Below are 23,626 nucleotides of genomic sequence, written 5' to 3' on the forward strand. Positions count from 1 at the left end.
CAGGTTGCAAAGCTTGGCAAGGAGTGTGGGGTTGGGTGCAGAGCCTGGCAGGGAGAATTTGGTTCAGAATGTTTTTTTTCTTATTTTTTTCCTCTAAATCTAGGGTGCATCTTTGGAGCGAAAAATACGGTAATTAATATTCTTCAAAACCATGCCAAAAGTAATTAAAAATGAACATACTTTGTTATTAAATGATAAAACCCTAGATGTATTAATCCAGATGTCCAAGTATTGCAATAAATACTCTTTAAAACCACTAAAGAGTGAGGAATAAGCCAAGAAAAGAAGAAAAGGGGAACACAGAACAAAGAAAAAAGAAACAATGCAAGAAAAAAGGACATTTTGTGTTTATATAGTAATAAGTTTGCGCAGTCATGATTACTTTTCAATTTTTACTTTCATCTGGCAAGCATGCAATGTTTTTGTAAAATTGACACGTTTATTGGGGTTTTGTTTAGATAACATGTCAGTGTTTCACCCACACAAACCTTTTTTTCACGATTTTCAGACATTTAAGTATAATTAGCTATTTTGAGGCCATGGTTTTTCCCGTTTGAATTGGCAAGTTTATCTGCTTGGCTTGCTTAACTTGCTATGAATTTCACACACAATCCAGATGCACAAATAGATGTTTTATCAAATATATATATACAAAAATGTTTTTCAACATCTTTATACCATATTAAGATAAGGATTGTTTGGTGGCTTAAATCAATTGTTTTTACATATAAGGTTGGTGATCAATGCAGCCAGTTTAATTAATTATTTCATTAAACTATTTCAAGTTTTGACAAATTTGGAATGCATTTACATATATATGACACAAGAAAAATATATATTTAATTACTTAATTTTTTGACATAATTGAAATGAATTTACATATATATGATATATTTGCCATTTAGGTTTCATTGTTGCATTTTTTTTTTTTACTGCATTGTTTTACTGACTTTTTTTTACTGTCTTTTCATATATATGTTAGCCATTAATGCAGCCAGGTTTATTATTTGATAATTATATTTATGAACTAATTGGAAATAATTCACTATTATATGATACATTTCTCAACTTTGGTTGCAATATAAACACAAAGGGCTCCTTTTACGAAGGTGCGCTACGGGTTTTACTGCAAGCACTGGATTAGTGCATGCTAGCCAAAAATCTACCGCCTGCTCAAAAGGAGGCGATAGCAGCTAGCACACGCGGCATTTTAGCGCACACTATTCCGCGCGTTAAGGTCCTTGCACGCCTTTGTTAAAGGAGGCAAAACTGTCCTTTTTTCTTGCATTGTTTCTTTTATCTTTGTTCTGTGTTCCCCTTTTCTTCTTTTTTTTTGCTTATTCCTCATTCTTTAGTGGTTTTAAAGAGCATTTATTGCAATCCTTGGACATCTGGATTAATACATCTAGGGTTTTATAATTTAATAACAAGGTATGTTCATTTTTAATTACTTTTGGCATGGTTTTGAAGAATATTAATTAGGTGATTTTAATCACTATTATCATTGGTTACATCATTTAAAAATAATGTACAATAGTCTCATTTTTCATTACTCCTTGTATGGTTTTGAAGAATAATATTATTTAGGTGATTTTAATCACTATTATAATTTATTTCTTATTTTTAATTATTTTTTTATATTAATGTGGTGTTTTTAATAAAGTTTATTTGTAATATGTTTTTATTGATTTATAAAGTTACTTATATTTGTAACATTACTATACACATGAATGTATTTACAATATATATGGATGTAATTACAGTATATATGGATGTATTTATGCCTATTTGTATGTTATAGATACATTTATGTGTACATTTTGTATTTGTTTTAAGTGGAGGTTTCTTGATATAATTGTATATTTTTAATGCATGTCTCATTTTAGACTCCTGAGACAGGCCCTCGGGCTAAAACACGATCGTGTCGAGTCTGTTTTAAAATAAAAGTATTGAGCACCATCTGGTCTCCTTTGTTGTTGTTTTCATACTCTTCACTGCTGTGAAGGCAGTTTCTCGTGTCTGTCTTCTTTTCAATATTATGTAACATTTAATGTTTATTAATTTGCATATATATATATATATAATTTTTGTAGAGACCCCCGAGGCAGGCGTTGTATCGTCGAAACACAGCTGGTATCGGGTCCAACAATAAATTTGATTTAATAGTTCATCTCGGTGGTCCTTAGTGTTTTTATGGTACATAATCCCTGTTACATGGGCCATTACAGTGTAGCAATGGGACTATGTACAACTCCCATTCAGTGCTTCACATGACAGCATCAAGTATAGAAGAATTTGGCTGCAGCTGGTACAAAGTAGGACTCTGCCTGCTTGCCTGGCTGAAAGGGCCTTGGTGTAAGTTTTGACTCATCTAACTGTTCCCCCACCTTGTCGGCGTCGGCTACTGATCTTGCGGAAAAGTGTTCCCTCACACATTCGGTTCAGACGCTGCTGCTTAATTAGTTCCAGTAGTTCAGGTTTTAGCTTCTCCCTCAGAGCTCTGAAGAAGGAACATGAGATAAGCCACAGTGGAAGCTAGATTTTAAATACTTCTCACAAATATAAGTATCCCGCAGCTCTGATGTACTCTAAGCTTGAAGCACCTACATAATATACTTAGGACCCTTCCACACCTTCTAGAGTCCCTATACAAGCCCAGTCTCTAATGTTCAGGGGCATTTCTATATCTTATGGAGATCCTATTCCTGGATACATTGCCTGGGTATGGAGAACCTTCAATACTCACTACTTGAGAACATCCTCTATGTCAACACATTGTTAGTGCATATTTTTTTTAAAAATTTACCCCCCTCTGATATTCAGCCTATGGTATTCAATGGTTTTAAAGTTGCTGACAGCTGCAGGTTGAATTAGATCTGGATATTCAATACCAGGCCTAATCTGGGTTCTAGCACTGAATATCTGGGTCATGTGCAGCCACTGGCAGTTAGCTGCATGTTGGCAAACATTCAAACTAGTGACCAGATGACTAGCAGATAATATCAGGTCAGTCTTGTTTGCTGTCCTAATTTTATCCAGGCATTTACCCATTTAGCAGACTGAAAATCTTTGCTAACCAGGTAAGTCCTTGCTCTGCTCCCAGACCACCATGACACTAACTGGGTAGTATCACAACTGTCACAGCTAATATTCAACTTCAGAACTGTCCAAAACAATTTAATGGGGTAGGAGCCTTTCCTACCTGGTTAAATTGTTTTGACTATTTATTCCTCATTGCAAAAAAAAAAAAAAAAAAACCTGATTAAATACAAATTAGACTGCAAATTAATGCAAGTTAAGTCAATTTGTATGCATTAAAAGTAGGGGTAGGGAACTCCGGTCGAGAGCCGTATTTCAGTCGGGTTTTCAGGATTTCCCCAATGAATATGCATGAGATCTATTTGCATGCACTGCTTTCAATGCATATTCATTGGGAAATCCTGAAAACCCGACTGGAATACAGCTCTCGAGGACTGGAGTTCCCTACCCCTGCATTAAAGATTTGTTTGGGCCAGGGGTGGTTTGGGTATACCGGATATCTGTTTATATAATCAGGCCTGTCTTTTATATCTTATCGACGACTGGGTGTTCGGTACAGACCTATTTACTGATGTGGCCTTAGAGCGGGACCATTTTTATCCTTTGCACCTGCTGTATGTTATACATGCACAACTTTGGGATGTCTCTTAGCCCACTAGGAGCAGTGTGTTGTTCCAACCCCTTTGGGTAGTGTGGAAACAAGTTTTTTCTCTTTGGGGGCAAGATTTACATATCAGTGTGTTAATGCCATTGATAGGCAATGCAACCTTTCCGCCAGGACTCATGCCCTCTATTTTCAGCAAGTGGAGGACTAGGGTCATTTTTCAATTTTAATAATAATAATAATAATAACTTTATTTTTGTATACCGCCATACCCAGGGAGTTCTAGGCGGTTCACATTTGTTTATCAAAGTTACAAGCGGTTCATAACAATTGAACAAAGTTGCAAGCAACGAAGCAGTTGAGGTTAGAAAGAGAAGGAACGAGTAGGTTGTGGGGGAGAAGGTTGGGGTAGTACAGTGGAGGGGGATAGGGGATGTTTCGGTTCATTGAGTGGGGGCATTAAGGGTTCTGTCCATGGAATAGGTGAGTTTTGAGTAATTTTCTAAATCCGAGGTAGGTGGGGGCCTTGAGGACCATTTGGGCTACCAAGGGTTAAGCTTGGCAGCCTGGAAGGCGAAGGTTTTGTCAAGGAATCTTTTGGAGTGACATAGTTTTAGGGAGGGGAAAGCGAACAGATGAATTCTGCGGGAGTGCTTGTTGTTGCGATTCAGGTAGAAGTGTGGGTTAATGTAGTTTGGGGATAAGCCAAATACTGTTTTATAACAGAAGCAGGTGAACTTGAATAGGACTCTGGATTCCAATGGCAACCAATGAAGTTTGTGGTAGAAAGGGGTGACGTGTTCCCATTTATTCAGGCCAAATATGAGGCGGATAGCGGTGTTCTGGATTATTTTAAGTCTCCGGATGGTTTTTTTCTTGGAGCTCAAGTAAATGATATTGCAGTAATCCAGTATGCTGAGGATGGAGGATTGTACTAGCAGGCGGAATGAGGTGTCGTCAAAGTATTTTTTTATGGTGCAGAGTTTCCAGAGCACCGAGATGCTTTTTCTGACTGTGATATCCGTGTGTTTCTCCAGGGATAGATGTTTGTCTGACACCCAGTATTTTTAAGGTTTGTTCAAGGGGGAAAGCCGATCCTTTCACTTGAATTGTGGTGTCTTTGATTTTGTCTTTGGGGGTAGCTAGAAAAAATTTTGTTTTGTCAGGGTTTGGTTTTAGTCTGTAGGATGACATAATATTCGGACTAAAGAAAAGAGATCACGTTAGTCCCTACTACAAACTGTGGGATGACATAATATTCGGACTGTAGGATGACATAATATTCGGACTAAAGAAAAGTGATCACGTTAGTCCCTACTACAAACTGTTGCATTGGTTACCAATTGAGGTGCGAATTTTATTCAAATTCTCCTGCTTCTGCTACAAACTAATCTGGGGAATGGCCCCCAACTACCTTCTACCGCACTTCGAATTCTACTCCTCTACCCGGTCTACCAGAAACCGCAACCTCTTTTCATATCCGAAAATCACAGGCTGCAGATATCGAACCTTCCTAGACAGAACATTCAAGTTCCAAGCTGGTGGACAGCAAACTTAGCTAGGCTACCTCATTGATGTAGCTAGACTGACCTACAGTGTCTTTCGGAAAGAATTAAAATCCGCCTTATTTAAGAAATTAATGTCCTAGCCAGATTTTTCCATACACGATCAAAGCTACCTCACTGTGTCCAGTTCTGGTCGCCGTACCTCAAGAAGGACATGGCAGTACTCGAGGGGGTCCAGAGAAGAGCAACTAAACTGATAAGAGGTATGGAAAATTTCTCATACGCTGACAGATTGAAAATGCTGGGGCTGTTCTCCCTGGAGAAGAGGAGACTTAGAGGAGACATGATAGAAACCTTCAAAATCCTGAAGGGCATAGAAAAAGTAGATAAGGACAGATTCTTCAAACTGTGGGGAACCACTAGCACTAGGGGTCACTCGGTGAAACTGAAAGGGGACAGGTTTAGAACAAATGCTAGGAAGTTCTTTTTTACCCAGAGGGTGGTGGACACATGGAACGCGCTTCCAGAGGTTGTGATAGGCCAGAGCACAGTACAGGGGTTCAAGGAAGGTTTAGATAGGTTCCTAAAGGATAAAGGGATTGAGGGGTACAGATAGAAGCAGAGGTAGGTTATAAAAATGGTCAGGAACCACTTCACAGGTCATGGACCTGATGGGCCACCGCGGGAGCGGACCGCTGGGCAGGATGGACCTCTGGTCTGACCCAGTGGAGGCAACTTCTTATGTTCTTACCTCACCTGAATTCCTTCGTTCCTCTCAATAGGAACCCCATATTCTCTGTCTGCTATTATGTCCTCCTCACAATTGTACCCAGCTTCCCGCTGATGCCCAATGTTTTTCAATGTAATATGAAAATTAAGTTAATTCTTTTCAATAACCTATGTACATCTTTCTCCTAATCATTTGGCACCTTCTAATTCACTGACTGCTGAATGTTCTCATTTCTATCTATACTCTGTAATTCGCTGATTGTACAGCTTATCTTCATTGTGAACCGCCTAGAAGTCGCAAGATTATGGCGGTATAGAAAAATAAAGTTATTATTATTATTATTATTAAGTATACTTGAAAGGGAGGTGAGGAACTCTGGTGTGAAACTGGTTAGCGGGATGACTATTGTAATGTCAACCGCGTAGATGAAAAATTTGAGTTTGAGGCTTTGCAGAAGGTTTCCCAGGGAGGCAAGGTAGATGTTAAACAGGGTGGGGGACAGGAGGGAACCCAGCTGTATGAGAAGGAGTCGTTCTTAAATATCCTGTATGATCTATTTCGTAGGAACCCGTGGAACCAGTTGAGGACCTGGCCAGAGATACCCTTGTATGCAAGGCAGTCTAGGAGAATGGTGTGTTCGACTAGGTCGAATGCACTGCTCAGGTTGAGTTGAACGATCAAGGCGCTAGAGCCCTGCCTGAAGAGTGTGTGTAGGTGATCAAGTAGGGAGGCTATAATGGTTTCGGTGCTGTGGTTAGAGCGAAAGCCTTATTGATTGTCATTTAAGATATTGAATTTTTCCAAATGTGTGGTAAGTTCGGCATTTACCACCCCTTCTGCTATTTTGGTGAATAGCGGGATGCTTGCGATCGGTCTGTAATTAGACGGGGCATTGGGTGGTTCTTTCGTGTTTTTTATAATTGGAGTTATCAAAATGTGGCCCTGTTCTGCTGGGAAACTACCTGTGGATAGTAGGAGGTTTACCCATGCCATCATATTGGCTTTGAAGTAGATTGGTGCAGTTTTCATAATGTTTGGGGGGCAGGTGTCCAGTCTGCAGAAGGAGTTGGTATATCTGTTGTAGTATTTGTTGAAGGTTTGCCAGTCTATAGTTGTGAATTGGTTCCAATTTAGGTCTGTTCTGGACCCTAGGTCCGGTTTGGACATGTCTGTGTCTGGGAGAATTGGAAAATCCCCGTGGGGATTGGCCGGGGCAGTTATCGATGATCTTAGTTTCTGTATTTTGGAGTTAAAGAAGTCTGCTAGGGTGTTAGCAGTTAATGTGGATTCTTCATGGTTATCAGTGAGTGTCTCGAGGTTGTAGAGGTCGTTGACCAGTTTAATGAGGTTACTACTGTTAATTGTAACGTTTCCAATTTTATGGGCATAGAAATTTTTTCTTTTTTCCTTGGTGAGGTTTTTGTAGTTTTTTAGTTTGAGCCTCCAGGCTACTCTGTGTTCCTGGGTTCCAGATTTAATCCATAGTCTTTTTGATTTTCTGAGGTCCCTCTTTACCAGTAGTAGCTCTGAATCAAACCATCCCTCCAGATTAGAAGTTCTAATTCTGCGGGTTTTTATGGAGGCTATTTTGTTTAGAATGTTTGTGCTGTCTTTGAGCCAGGAGGTCATAAGTTGATCTGTTTCTTCGTTTTGTCACATTCTGCAGGAGGAGGGTACACTACTTTCTTATGAGACATTGATTGCTAGAGGGATTCCATCTTTGGGGGCGCACTATGCTTATCAACAAATCTGACATTATGTGGGGTCCCTCCTGGTGAGTTCCCTGTCTTGGGAGTTTGGGGTTAGATTTGAGGAATTCTAGGAGGCATCAGCAGAGACAAGAATATCGGTTTCCTACTTCCATTGGGGCCTGCTTAAGTTACAGCCTCCTGGGAACTTTTCCAGTGTACTACAGCACTGACAGAGGGATCTAGACTGAAATTTAACACTGCCAATATTTCTTAAGGCTCTTAAAGGCATACCAGTGGTAGTGTAGAATTACAAGAGTGTCATTATCGTATTATGATGAGGGCTTATGTCCCTCAAAGCCAAGCTTATCATTTGGGAAGTGTTGACACACAGCTTTGAATAAAATGTAATTCTGCTGCAAACTCCTATGTGCATAGTCTGTGGGCGTGTTCAACAATTCAGGGTTTCTGAAGAGATATTGCTTCTTTTTTGGGCAAAATCTTAAACACAGCGATCTCTCTCTCAGCGCCTTGTATGTTATTTTGTCATTTTTCTCTTTTACATATGTATCCTGCTCATGAAAAATTATTCTTGAGCAAGTGTTATGTCATGGGGAAGAAATGTATCTCGAATCATTGGTTGTCTGAGCAGCCACCTTCTGTGTGGTATTGGAGAAACAAACAACATGCCCTGATGTGATAAGTGGCAAGAGCTGTATCTGGCTCCTGGAGAAGGCTTAAAGCTTTCCTTCAAGTGTGGACTCCCTAGAATGTTCTGGCTCCGAGAAGTCAAAGTCAGGTCTTGAACAATTTGTGATTTGGTTTTTTTGGGTTTAACATGTGTGTTGCTATACTGTCTTTTTGTTAGATGACATGAGATTGGGAATGGAAGGGGGGGGGAACACGAGGGAAAGTGTGGTTCTGTAGGGGTTGAGGGCTTGGGGACATGGTGTGAGCATGGCTCATTGTTACAGAAATTACTGTTCTTTTACAGATGTTTGTACTTTTCATTGATTTCAATAAAAATAATATTAAATAAATAAAGCTGTAATGCATCTTGAAATTCGTGTCTTAAAAAAAATTAAAACAAATATATGAAATGAGTTAATAAAAGTCTGAAATCAGGAAAAAAAAAAAGAGGACAAACCCAACATTTTTGCCCTGTTTACATCGCTACTCACAGCACTTCACATAAGCTACTCACAGGACGGGTGCAGGCAGTATTTCCTCCTGATGCATTCTCTCTGTTTGTCTCAGTTTGAGGATCTCACTGTAGTTGAGTGCATATACTTTTGTTCTGAAGAGTTCCAGTGATGTGGGATTTGAGGTCAGTGTCCGAATTATCTGTTCTCTGACTACCTGCATCACCTGGGAAGAGAGAATAGCAACTTTGTGAACAGAGCATGGGCCACCAGAAGAAAAGGAAGGGGGAAGAAGCAGATGAATGTAGTAATGTCATAACTACCCAGGACATAAACAGTCAGATATACCAACCCAATTCTAAATTAATCTCTAACACATACAAAAAAAAACAACCATTGCCCACTAGGGACAGAAAAGGTACCTGCATATAGTATATGTAAACTGCATTGCTTGTGCCACAGAAAGGCAATATATCAAATCCATAACCAAATTATGTGGTCTACAACCATCTCTTCTCCAGTCACATACCAATGTAACACCACTAGTATGGAAAATATTTTATTTATTGAAAACATTTTCTATTCACTTGGATGCTCAAAGGGAGGCACAGCTTGCCAAGGCAAAAATCTTCAGCCATCAGAACACAGACATTACCATCACTGGGTGCAGCAATGTATAAGAAATAAATATAATATTTCAATCCTATATAATAATGTATAGAATAGTAGAAATACAGTTGGTGGCAGAACCAGGTCTTAGCTAACTCAGCTCTGCAAGTAACAGTTATAAACACTTAATGACACATGCCTAATCTCAAGGCCATATAATTAAACCATCCTTTAAAATACCCTAAAATAGCACACCATGAACTACCACAACCCCCTTCCACCCAAAAAAACCCCAAAGCCATCATCATCTCTAAAAGGGCAAGCTCTTATAAGATGGATGTATCTAAAGCTGGATTGAGCAGAGAAGTTCCTTGAAGCAAGAATGGAGAGGTGTTTACATTTATGTGCATACTTTTGACAATACGTACATATACATGTCAAATAATCCAGAAAATGTGTATGTACCAAAGAGCTGGTGTACATATCCTATATAATAAAACGCTAGCCGAGCATGCGCACTCAACTGCGTGCTTCCGTTTTCCCTGATCTGTGAGATGTAGGTCCGTGGCCTTGCAGGAGTGCGCATGCGCGAGTCCCCAGCCTTACTTTCCAGCACCTACCACTCGCCGCCAGCGCTGGACTTCCTGCTCTCCGTGTCGGATCCTCTCACCAGCCGTACCAGCGTCTGAGAAGGCTTCCGACGCTGGCAGGATCGAGAGGAGCCGTGGTGACACCTCGCGGGAAGGGAAGCCTAAAACACTCTAGCCGCGAAGGGATGCCGCGGTCCCCACTCAAAACCAGCTGATTCCAGCAGCGTGTGCAGCACTCTCCACACGCTGCTTCGGGGCCTTTTACTGCCCTGATTTGCTCTGCGCGTCTCTGATGATGTCATCAGGGACGTGCCAGAGTAAATCAAGGCAGTAAAAGGCCCCGAAGCAGCGTGTGTATAGTGCTGTACACGTTGCTGGAATCGGCAGATGGTCGGACCGCGGGAAGGGAAGGGTGGGGGCAGCAAGGGATTAAGGGAGCAGTCAAGACCGAGGGATGGGAAGGGGGGGTAAGGGAAACGTTGCTGCTGTACAGGGAAGTGGGGTGGGGTGGGAGGGAATGCTGGTGCTGCTGTGGCTGCTGCACAGGGAAGGTGGGTATCTAAATGCTGCTGTACAGGGAAGTAGTGGCAGAGAGGGAATGCTACTGCATAGAGACATGGAGGGGGAGGGAATGCTGCTATGGCTGCTGCACAGGGAAGTGTGGGGGGGAGAGAGACAAATGGATAGAAAGAAAGCCAGACAGCAAGAGGAAAGCAGACAGAAAGAAAAGAAGAAATGCACAGGGGCAGAGAGAGACACAGAAAGACAGACAGACAAAGGGGGCCAGGGAGAGAGACAGACAAAAAGAAAAACAACGGGAGGGAGAGAGACACAGAAAGAAAGACAGACAGACATATATTCTAGCACCCGTTAATGGAACGGGCTAAAATACTAGTATAAATTGGTAGTTTTCATAAGAACATAAGCAGTGCCTCCGCCGGGTCAGACCACAGGTCCATCCTGCCCAGCAGTCCGCTCCCGCGGCGGCCCAAACAGGTCACGACCTGTCTGTATCACCAGAAGGGGCTCCCTTGCCACCTTGGTTTCTCATTTAAGTCCTGTCTTCCTATCGAAGTCCTAACCCTCCGGTCTTGCACATGCACGACCTGGTTTGGTTTCTATACTCATTACCTGGTTAGCTTTCTATACTTGTGTTACATCCCAGCTCCTCCCTCAGTATCTCATGATCCCTTTATCCTTCAGGAATCTGTCCAATCCCTGTTTGAATCCCTGTACCGTACTCTGCCTGATCACTTCCTCCGGTAGCGCATTCCAAGTGTCCACGACCCTTTGGGTGAAAAAAAACTTCCTTGCGTTTGTTTTGAACCTATCTCCCTTCAGTTTCTCCGAATGCCCCCTCGTATTTGCTGTCCCCTTCAGTCTGAAGAATCTGTCCCTATCCACCCTCTCTATGCCCCTCATGATCTTGAAGGTCTCTATCATATCTCCCCTGAGCCTCCTTTTCTCCAGAGAGAAGAGCCCCAGCCTATCCAACCTCTCGTCGTATGGGCAGTGTTCCAGCCCTTTTACCATTTTCGTTGCTCTCCTTTGGACTCTCTCAAGTACCGCCATGTCCTTCTTGAGGTGCGGCGACCAATACTGAACGCAGTATTCCAGATGTGGACGCACCATCGCTCGATACAATGGTATGATGACTTCCCGTGTTCTGGTTGTTATGCCCTTCTTTATGATGCCAAGCATCCTGTTGGCTTTTTTCGAGGCTGCTGCGCACTGTGCAGATGGCTTCAGTGATGCATCCACCAGCACACCCAAGTCTCTCTCAAGTCTGCTGTCTCCCAACAATACCCCCCCAATTTGTAGTTGAACAACGGGTTCTTTTTCCCTATATGCATGACCTTGCATTTGTCTACGTTGAAGCGCATTTGCCATTTGTTTGCCCAGTCTTCCAGCTTGTCCAGGTCTCTTTGTAGGTCCTCACACTCCTCCCTGGTCCTAACTCTGCCGCACAGTTTGGTATCGTCCGCAAATTTTATAACCTCGCACTTTGCCTCCTTTTCCAGGTCATTGATAAATATGTTAAAGAGTAACGGCCCCAGCACCGACCCCTGTGGCACACCGCTCGTGACTCCCCGCCAGTCAGAATATTGACCCTTTACTCCGACCCTCTGCAGTCTGCCCGACAACCAGTGCTTGATCCATCTGTGCACATCCCCTCCCACCCCGTGGTTCCACAGCTTCTTAAGCAGCCTTTCATGTGGCACCTTGTCGAAAGCCTTTTGAAAATCGAGGTAAGTGATGTCTATGGGTTCCCCATTGTCCACCCGACTGCTTATTCCCTCAAAGAAGTACAGAAGGTTCGTTAGGCACGACCTTCCCTTACAGAATCCGTGCTGGCTTGTTCTCAATAGGTCATTCTTCTCGATGTGCTCGCAAATGCCGCCTTGATCATTCAAAGTGGAAGTATGCACATACTTCTGTTCTGAAAATCTGCCAGTACCCATAAGGGAAAAGTTATATGCAAAGGCCCGGATTCTATATAAACAGCCCTGGCGGCTACCTTAAAAACGATTGTCTATTGCATGTCAATAATGTGAAAGCACAGTTTATAGAATTGCATCTTCAGGAAAGGTAGATGCTGGAAATGCAGACCAGAGTTTTCAAGGCCTACATTTTCGGTGCCTACCTTTCAAGTGAATCGCGCCTAGAGGCGTTTTACAATGCCTAATGCCACTTCTGGCATTAGCCATGCCTACAGTGGCATTAGGCATCGTAAAGTGCCTCCATAGGCGTGATGCAGGTGGCTTAAAATATTTTAAAACTGTTTTTAAACAGTTTTTGCACTTAATTTAGACATCGGTAGGGTGCCTACCGCTGTCTAAGTTAAGGCGTCATTTATAGAATATGGGCCATACTGTTTACATGTGCACTCATTTATAAAATTACCCAACTCAACAGACATAAGAACATAAGAATAGCCTTACTGGGTCAGACCAAAGGTCCATCAAGCCCAGTAGCCCGTACACGGTGGCCAATCCAGGTCCCTAGTACCTAGTCAAAACCCGAAAAATAACAACATTTCTTCTTTTTTAATACCTGGACTATATCTAGACTGGGATTCCAGGATATTATTTTTGAATAACAACTATGCCTGATGTAACTTTTTGACTTTTGCAGCTGCTCTTCTTCTTTTTTTTCCATTATCCTCAAGTTATCAGAGTCTCCTTTTTTAAAGTTAAATGCTGTTGTATTGGATTTCATGTGTGAACTTATTCCATGAATTATATAAAATCTGATCATGTTATCATCACTGTTATCAAATGGCCCTAGCACCATTACCTCCCTCACCAATTCATATGCTCCACTAAGAATTAGATCTAGAATTGCTCTTGTTGGTTCTAGAACCAGCTGCTCCATAAAGCAGTCTTTGATTTCATCAAGGAATTTTCTCTCTCTAGCATGCCCTGATGTTACATTTACCCAGTCAGTTTCGGGATAGTTGAAATTAACCATTATTATTGTATTACCCAGTTTTTTAGCCTCTCTAATTTCTAATAGCATTTCAGCATCAGTCTATTCATCCTGGTCAGGCAAATGGTAGTACACTCCTATCACTATCCTTTTTCCCTTTACACATGGAATTTCTACCCTTAGGGATTTCACGGTATATGACGCTACACCTCCACTAATTTGATCCACCCTATCATGGCAATATAGTTTGTATCTCGGTAAGACAGTGAACCATTGCTTATCTTCCTTCCACCAGGTCTCAAAAATGCCTATTATATCTTTTCATTTAGTGCAATATATTCTAAGTCTCCCATCTTGTTTCTTAGACTTCCGGCATTTGCATAAAAACATTTCAAATAATGTTTATCATATCTATTTACAATTTGCTCAGCAGTTGACGTGAATAATTTGCAATCTTTAAAATCAGCCTGCTCTCTATATTTAAGGAAACCTGGTCTACCATGGCCTGTATTGCAACCTCACTATTGAGATGCTCTGTCTTCCCTTTTATGATGATATCTTTTAAAGATACCTTGTTCTAAACCATGCTCTTTTGAACAACTGTTATAAATCAAATGATCTAAACCATTACACAACTGTAAGAAAAAACAACAAACATATCTTGCCAGACATGAACTAGTAACAGAATGTACAGACATTCATTTCTTCCTATTATCTACAGTAAGTCTAATCCCCAGTCTATTTCCTCTTGCTGCTCACTGCTCCCAAAGGCTGACATCCCCTCACCTTATCAAAGTCCTCCTGTGTAGCTCGCATCTCCTTCCAGGTCTTATTGAGGAGCTGGATGCAAATACAGAAGAGTTCTGCGAAGCAGTTATCCTGAGCAAAGAACAGTGGGTAGAAATTCTGACCTGTCTCAGAGGCTGCAGCAGAGAGCAAGAAAGATATTAGAAATTATCAATAAAATCCTATTATCCTACCACATTTCACAAGGTTCTGAACACAGCAAATAGGCAATCATATCAAATTTTAATAAAAATAAAATAAACTAAAGCAACCCTTGCAGTACATCTGACACTACAGGAAATTAATGACCTGCCAGCCTACTTGCATCAAAGACCCATATAAAGTGGTAGCAATCAAACTTACGAGGTTCCCCGATACGAAGAGTCTCACACAGGATCAGGGTTAGCTGAATACTGCTCCGAGCAAATGGGCATTCATGTTTATCCTCACGGCTGCTGTTCTCAAGAATAAACTAAAGCAAGACAGAGAAAAATAATGCTTTGAAAGAATAATTCACTGAAAACTATTTTTCTTCCTGTATATTTGCAGGAAACACAAGTCAATCCAACCCCTCCAGAAATTTTCACATCTATCAGCAACTTCCTTAGGGATACAGGGTTTCCCAAAATAAAATCCACATATGCCCAAGATCTTACTCAAGCAAGTATAGATATACTGAGATCATTTTTAAAGGCTTAAGTTAGGATTTATGCATTGATTATAAACAATAAAAAGTAATGTAGGTAGATTGGCTTGGCTCACTCCACAGAAGTAGATTTTCAGTTGCCTAAAATTATATGCATACTTCTAGTCACTTAGAAAGAAGGCATGGTAAAGTCCCATGGCTCAGTGGCATGTGAACAGTCCCAGTTAAATCTGGGTCTTCAGCATCATCTGTAGCTAACTAGAGAAATAGAAGCAGTATTTACAACCTGGGGAGGGGTGGGGAGTGACGTGTAGTCATCGCTCAAGAGTGACAACTGCTGACTGAGTTTATGGATCAGCGAGGATTTATGGTGTATGGCTTCCAGCCAAGAATCATAACTGTAAAAATCATAGGTAGGTTAGGAGAATAATGCATTTGAAAAAGCTTTGCTAATAGATATACGTGGCTTCAGGATTATAGATTAGTTTTAAATATTAATAAAACAAATGCATGTTGGATCTCAGGATACCATGATAAGCCTACTATGATCCCTAAATTGTTTGGCAAATTGATAGTACCTATTGACTGTTTTAGATACTGCATTTAGGGATTATCATTGTTCATAAACTTTTATTGAACAGACATATAGATAAAAAGAGTGTGTGTGTGTGGGGGGGGGGTTGCTACTGAGACAATTACATTCTGTCAGAGCTTTTTTTATATTTGAAGAAACTACATCATATTCTTTGTTGGAAGTTCTTCTTTTTCTAGATTTGATTATGAAATCTGGTTTATGCAGCTTTACCAAGAGTCATACTTAGTAAACTTGCATAAACCAAACTCTACAGGACTTAGTAATTAGGATGTTAGGACATGCCAAGAAATTTGATCATATTACTTTGTTGTACTGTATATGATGCTTTCATTGAATTTTACACTATATTGGATAGGTAACCAAAGTTCTTTGCATAGCGTTTAAAGCATTACAAGAATTAAAAAAAATCATCTCACTTGAGTTGTATATACACCTTCAAAACTTCTTAGATTCTTGCAAAATCATAAAATGGCACTATCCCATTTGTCAAGAGCTCATTGAGATAAGGGCAGAATTAAATTTTAAAAGGTTCAAAATTCAATGGAAAACCCTTTTTTTTTTTTTTTTTTTTACAAGCTTTTGAAGTTCAGCTAGAAATAGGGGGGAGGAATCCATATTAGCATGCCTGAAAACAATCATCTTATGGCTCACATTATAGTGTTGAATATGTATAAGTCTTGCATAAATAAGTTAGGTCTATCCTATTATTATTTGGTATTTCTTTCATATGTTACGTAATTTTACATTGTAAATTGAATTGATTTTGCAAAGTTAAAGCAGTATATCAAATTTTATAATAAACATAAACCTTAGGTACACACATCACTATAGAGTGCCAAAAATCTTGCCACCCAAGATTAAAGAGATCAGAGCAGGACCAAGATTACTCCAACCACTGCCTAATCCAGTCAGGTGCAATCCAGTCCTCTCTACCCTTCGAAAATTCCAATTAGCCTAAGCAGGTCCTGTATCAGCGCCCCTGGACTGTTATTCTCAGATACAATATCAAATTCAATTTATTTAATATACTATAAATATAAAACCAAAGGTAAATCTAAGCAGTTTATAATAAAAAATTAAAATAAACAATATAAAAATAAGGTAGGGAACAAAAATTAAACAAAATGTAAAATACAATTGAAAACATGAGGAAAGAAGGGAAACGGCAATTACAATAAAACCAAAAAGATTGAGGAGAGGGATGAACAATATGGTAGGGGAGGAAACAGAAAATTAGTTCTGCTCAAACTGATATGGAAAACCAAGAATGCAACTTTTGGGAAAGGTTGCCATCCAAGAAAAGTAAATTAAGAGCAGAAGGCCAAAGAGAAATAATATGCCTTTAATTGTATCTTGAGGGTCCCAAGTGATTTTTCTGAATGGAGATAAAAAGGCAAAGAATTCCAGAGAGTAGGAGCCATAACAAAAAATGAAGAATTCCTATGAAAATCAAGGAAAATTTGCCAGTATGCTGAACAGCGTTCCCAGTATATTTCGCATATGCCTGTACCTCTAGTAGCATAAAGTAGAGAAGCCAGTCATGGTTACATTGAAACACAGAAACAATGGAGCCAGATGGGACACATCCAAGAATACTTAAGGGAGTTAGGAAAGTTCTGGTAGCTCTGCTGTCTGGCCTTTTCAGTGCTTCTTTAGCGTCTGGAGTGTCTTAAGGCTAGGAAAAGATGGATGTGTTCCGTTACCACAAAACTGAAGTGAAGAGGAAGCTGGAAACTATAGGCTTGTTACTCTGATCTCAGAGGTGAGTAAATTAATGGAATTGCTTCTAAAACATAGGATAGTGAGGTTTCTGGAATACAACGGATTGTAGGATTCAAGGCAGTATATGTTGTACTAGAGCTGAATCTGATTGATTTCTTTGACAGGGTGATCTAATAGTTGAATCAAGGGAGAGCACTATATGTGGTATACTTAAACATTAGGAAAGCTATTGACACAGTTCTAGGCAACTTAGAAATTAAGTGCTCTCAGTACAGACCATGAAGTGAATGACTGGGTTAGAAACTGTTTGAGTGGAAGGTGGCAAAAGGTAGTAGGGTAAAGTTCTTCACCAATTTATTCAATTCCTCTCCAAAGAACAATTTCCCCCAAAGGTTGAGTTTGCTCAACGTCATCTTGGACATTATATCCACCAACCAACAGCATAACCATATGGATCAATGTGCTGAAGATATGAACACAATTTCTTTTGTGGAGGTCCATATCAAATCATTATAGCTATTGGTCATAAAGGCAAAATGAACTCTATCTTATTCTCTTTCAGGTTCCCTCAAATGGCTTCCTCGACTAGCCTGTCTAGTACTTTTTTAGCCCATCAAAAACATGTATACACTACATATGTTTGAACTACCTTTATGTAAACTGTTTTGAGTGTGGTTGTAAAACTACTAAAAGGTAGTATACAAGTCCCCATCCCTTTCCCATATCCCCACACAGAAAACCACCTGCAGGGCCAAAACAGCCATATCATTATAGCTATTGGTCATAAAGGCAAAATGAACTCTATCTTATTCTCTTTCAGGTTCCCTCAAATGGCTTCCTCGACTAGCCTGTCTAGTACTTTTTTAGCCCATCAAAAACATGTATATACTACACGAACAGTGACTCGGTCAATGCGGGATGGTGTCTTCCACTACAAAAAGCACTGTTCATGTTCACATGATTAAGCAATTTGTATCTCTGATTACAGTGTCTCACAATCCCCTGAAAAAGGCATCTTTGGATGCCGAAACTGGGATCCTAGTTGGGACGATTTAGAAGACCTTTCTATCAAGACTGGTCCTCAATCATAGGCTCGTGACTTTTATAGACTTGCCACTAAGATGGATATTACACCATAGACTTTTATGGCTTTTTTAGTATTTTACATTAATAAAGTAACTGTTTGGTTGATTTTATGACATCTCATTTGCCTGTCTTTGTTTGATTGCATCGGTGTATTTTGAGACAAATCTCTTTTTTCTCCTTCTATACTTACCTGGGAAACATTCACTTGCTCACCATATTTGCACAAGCAAAAGATTTTGTAAATTGATAAAAAAATTGGTGGGAGGGGGCACCTACCCTTCCAAAGGGCACCCTCATATGCACACTTTCCTATAAATAGCTCTGCTGGGTACAGGAGTGAAGGGTCTTGCTCAGACCACAGGTGTTGGATCAAACTGTGGCTTGGTCTGCCATTTGTTTCTTGATTCCCTGGCCCCTGTGGACCAACTGTCTACTTATTTTCTCAGATTTCAATCAAGCAGTGTCTAGATAATTAAGTAAAGAACTCCAGCACTTGTCATAGTTGGCAGTGTTCTTTATCACATATAATGGAGTTTCTCATGACAGACCTTCAATGATGGGAGATCAGTTGATTTCCATTCATCTGCAATGGCACATCTCTCATCATAAAACAGTGAGCTAGAACCTTTTGATAGTTTGGTCCATATTAGTTAAACCAACAGATATTAAACAGACACCTGAAGATAGATGTAGACTGAAATCTAAGACAGATTGAACAGCAGTTTCAATCTGGCCTCAGAAGGCTTTATTATAAGGGCAAGACTACCACATGTGTAGATAAGACCACTGGTCTCCACATCCCCTCCAATAACATGGTGAGAAATTAGGTGTGAATTTATGTGATTGATCTGTGTCATACACCAACACAAGAGGACTTAAAGATATTTTTTTCTAAGCTGCCCACTTATATGGAAGTTTTATTGACTGTCAAAATAACATGGTTCCATTGTACAGCATTTAATTCCATTTGTAAGTCTTCTTCCCATTGGGACATGTACTGTACTTGAATTTTACAACACCAAATTTACAGGTTGCCTTGTATAATAAAGATATCAGCTCTCTATATTCTAGCTTTTGGAGCCAAAGTGATTCTAACACATTAAAGAGGATGCCCATATCTTCTCTATATTTACCACTCTGTAAACTGTGTCTACACTGTAAGTAAAAAATAAATATTAGAAGAGCTAAGATAAAGCTCATGATGTAAGTTGTCAAAATGATTTCAGGAGCACGTCTTGGAATAGTTGGTGAATAATGGAGAGGCCATTGCCTCCCGATGTTTAGCAGAAGTCCACATCCCTACCAAGGCCTTTTCAAACAGAGCTGAGATGGGGCTAACCAAGTATGACCCCTAGACCCTCACAGCTATTGATGCAAGAGCCTCCATAACTGTATTATATGTTGAACAAAAGGATGATCAGTAGGGACAGGACCCCTATGGGTATTTGGTGTCCAGATGTGGTAACCTAATGTCCTTTGTGCAAGTGTTCTATCTGTTTGAAGGGTTTCATATCAAGTTGTGGAGTGTTTGGTGCAGTGGTTAGAGCTACAGCCTTAGTACCCTGAGGTTGTGGGTTCAAATCCCTTGCTGCTCCCTGTGACCCTGGGCAAGTCACTTAATCCCCTCATTGCCCCAGGTACACTAGATAGAGTTTGAGCCCACCAGGACAGATAAGGAAATATGATAAAGTACCTGAATGTAAACCACTTATAAATAAATACAAATACAAGTTGCCTTCTCCAGTCCCAAATGCAAATTTGAGCAGCCAGTTAGTAGCTTTTTAGGTCTGGGACACCTAGACCTTCCAATTCTTTAAAGCTCAATAAAATCCCTTTAGGTATTCTTGAATGTTCCCTCTCCCAATAAATTCAAAGAGCATATGCTGCCACTTATTGGGGATGCCCAACCAATAAAAATCAGTAGAGTTTGAAAAAGATGTAAAAAGCAAGGTAGAACATTCATTTTCATGATAGCTATCCTTCCCAACCATGAAAAACAGTCTCTATTCCAGTCTCTAAAATCTTCTTGGATTTTCTTGGGTAGGAGAACATAGTTAAGCTGTATAGTGAATTAAGATTAATAACTAACTACTGGAACCAATCCGAAGGAGACATTTTCCCTAGTCTTTTCCCATTAAGTTTTCTCTATAATGATGTTAAGAGCCTATATTTTGTCCAAATCAATTAGAAAACAAAACACAGCTGGGAGAGTTTTATGGGATTTTGATATAATCAGTGCATTTTTATCTAGCAAAAAAGGTGTTGGTACTCAAATACCAGTCAAAATACACTTTCACAAGAAAGATACAAAAGATGTCATGTAAAATATAAACAGTACTGCTTTGGTTTAAATGGTGTACTGATCAAAAGAAGATAAGTTGAAAGTTTCTTTCTTCTATCACCCTGTACAGACAGCCCTGCTTAAGGTTTTACACTTTGGGAGTGCAATGGAGGTTTTTTGCCAGTGAGGTTATCACCCAACCACCTTGGACCACCATTGTGGTGGTGGGAGGGCTTCAGTCTGAGGCTTTTCTTCCATTTTTTTGGGACACATCCCATTTAAACCAAAGCAGTACTGTTTATATTTTACATGACATCTTTTGTATCTTTCTTGTGAAAGTGTATTTTGGATTATTATTGAGTTTTCACATATCCGAGTTTATCTTGCTAGGTACTCAAATACCAGACCATTCTTCAGGCATGGAGTGATCACTGAGGGTTCCACCCCACAGTAGCCAGGCATCCTGCAACCAGCCACAGAATCCATGAAAAGGCAGTACTGAGTGTGCAGGATCTGAGCTCTTTTATTAATACTTAAGGACTATGGGTCATTTTTATCAAGCAATGGAAAAGGTGCTGATATTACTACCACTACTAATCATTTCTATAGCACTGCTAGGCATTTGCAGTGCTGTACACATTATAAGCAGGTACTATCTCTGTCCCTAGCGGGTTCACAATCTAAGTTTTTATACCTGGGGCAATGGAGTGCCAAGTTACCTGCCCAGGGTCATAAGAAGGCTACAGTGGGTACTTTAGGATGAAGAGATTAAAAGCAACCTCAAAAAAGTGGGCTTTTAGTGTGGACTTGAATACTGCCAGGGACACAGCTTGATGTATTAACTCAGGCAGTCTGTTCCAGGCATATCAAACAATGGAAAATGTGCTCCTCAGAAAAAGCTCTGGATATTGTTACGATAACATTGTCTGCAAATAGTGAGAAGTTTTGGAACGGATGAGTTTCCCCCCTCCCCCTGAAGCACTAGCGTGGCAGCAGTCCTGAGCTGCAAAGCCCTCTTCCCTCTGTGACAAACCAAGCACCAGCACTAGTTCGGTCCCTAATAGGATCGGGTGCAGAAGAGCTGATCAGATTGATTTTGGCGCTCAACTTGAGGCTGACCTCCCTTGCCCCTATGATCAGAGCAGTAGTGATCTGGAGCAGAGGCAGGCAGACTGGCAACAGCAGCCTCCGGGCTTTAGGGCAGTTAGAGAAGCCACAAGGAATATAGCTGCATTAGATAAACCCAGGCAGAGAAAAGCTGCTTTAGAGCCAAAGCCCATCCCCCGCTACAGGCTGAAGGGGATTGGCTCTGAGCTGTTTAAAAGCAGGCTGAGACAAGCAGCAGGGGGAGGAGGAGGAGCGAGTGACCAGGGTGAGTCACTCTCACAGCCCAAGGCAGGTGAGGAGTAGAGAGCTGCACGGGAACGGGGATGACGGGAATCCCGCGGGACCCGCGGGAATCCCGCGGCTTCCCCCTTTGGGTCACGGGGATCCCGTGGGGACGCCCCCTAGGGTTGCGGGGATCCCGTGGGGACGCCCCCTAGGGTCGCGGGGATCCCGTGGGGACGCCTCCGAGGGTCGCGGGGTTCCTGCGGGGTTGGATCGCAGCGGGGTTGGTCGAGCCGCGAGGGTAGTCTCCTTCTCCTTACCTGCCCTGTCGCAGTACACATCCGAACGGAAATCTTCCCGATGTCAGCGCTGACGTCGGAGGGAGGGCTTAAGCAAAGCCCTCCCTTCCTCCGACGTCAGCGCTGACATCAGGAAGACTTCCGGTCGGCTGTGTGCGGCAGGGCAGGTAGGAAGAAGGCAATGGCGTACGAAAGAGGGGGGAGGGGGCGGACCGCCCCGGAGAATGTGCACAGCCGGTCAGATCCCCCGATCGACCGACAACAGGCCCGGCCGACAAATCTCCCTGCCCTGTAGCCGCGAATCTAAATTACCTCTTACAGCAGCTTCACTACTCCAGCTGCTGTAAGAAGGTAATTTAGATTCGCGGCTACAGGACAGGGAGATTTGTCCGACCGGGCCTGTTCTGTTGTCGGTCCGGTGCAAAAGCGCCACAAAGGTGGAGGCAGGGAGGGAGGAAAGGTGGAGTGGAGAAGAAAAGACGCTTAAGGGGGGAGAAGGCCGCTGAAAGCACTGGGGAAGACAAAGGGGTGGAAGAGAACGCTGAAAGGACATGGGGTAAACGGGAGGAAGGGGGGGGGAAGGACCCTGAAAGCACTGGGGAAGACAAAGGGGTGGAAAAGAACGCTGAAAGGAAATGGGGTAAACGGGAGAAGGGGGGGGGAAGGACCCTGAAAGCACTGGGGAAGACAAAGAGGTGGAGAATGCCACTGAAAGGACATGGGGAAGACAGAGGGGGGAGAAGGCCGCTGAAAGGACATGGGGAAGGCAGAGAGGGGAGAAGGATGCTGCCTGACAGGACATGGGAAAGATGGTGGGGGAGAAGGACACTGAAAGGAAATGGGGAAGAGGGAATGGGAAGAAGACGCTGGCAGGGAAGAAGACAGAGGTGCCAGACTATGGGGGGAGCGGAGGGAAAAAGATGGGTGCCAGACCAATTTGGGAGGGGGGAGAAAGGGAGAGGCACAGTAACAGAGCAAATGGAAGACACAGAGAGAAGAGAGGCAGTGGATGGAAGGAATTGAATGAGAACATGAAGAAAGCAGAAACCAGGCAATAAAGGTAGGAAAAAAATTCTTTTTTTTGCTTAAGGATAAAGTAGTATATTAGTTGTGTTGATAAAAATTTATAAACATTAGAGGCTCTGGTAGAAACCCGTTTACAAAGTATGTATTCTTCCCAATTAATATTTCCAAATTAATAAAGTCTTTTTGCTTATTTTTAAATGGGTTTCTACCAGAGCCTTTAATTCAGTAGCATAATTAAATGAAATAACTATTTCTGTAGTTTATAGTGACGGGCGGGGACGTAGGGGATTCCTCGCGGGGACGGGCGGGGACGGAGGGGATTCCTCGCGGGGACGGGTGGGGACGGAGGGGATTCCTCGCGGGGACGGGTGGGGACGGAGAGATTCCTCGCGGGGACGGGTGGGGACGGAGGGATTCCTCACGGGGACGGGTGGGGACGGGTGGGACTTTGGCGGGGACGGGTGGGATTTCTGTCCCCGCGCAACTCTCTAGTGAGGAGCTGTGGAGCAGAGCAGGAGAG

At 41.7% G+C, this 23,626-nt stretch overlaps 1 protein-coding gene across 3 annotated transcripts in view; it reads right to left on the minus strand.

Annotated features, from left to right (window-relative positions):
• The window catches only part of ELMO3 (engulfment and cell motility 3), a 298,038-nt gene that overhangs the window by 84,705 nt on the left and 189,707 nt on the right, over positions 1-23,626 (minus strand). For all 3 annotated transcript variants that reach the window (XM_033940764.1, XM_033940765.1, XM_033940766.1), the window contains 4 exons: positions 14,486-14,594; positions 14,123-14,259; positions 8,771-8,934; positions 2,388-2,500 (listed from right to left, as the gene is read on the minus strand). In XM_033940764.1, the coding sequence (XP_033796655.1) occupies positions 2,388-2,500; positions 8,771-8,934; positions 14,123-14,259; positions 14,486-14,594 (523 nt within the window). The remainder of the gene's footprint in view (positions 1-2,387; positions 2,501-8,770; positions 8,935-14,122; positions 14,260-14,485; positions 14,595-23,626) is intronic.

This window comes from Geotrypetes seraphini, chromosome 4 (genome assembly GCF_902459505.1).
Source record: "Geotrypetes seraphini chromosome 4, aGeoSer1.1, whole genome shotgun sequence".
NCBI lineage: Eukaryota > Metazoa > Chordata > Amphibia > Gymnophiona > Dermophiidae > Geotrypetes > Geotrypetes seraphini.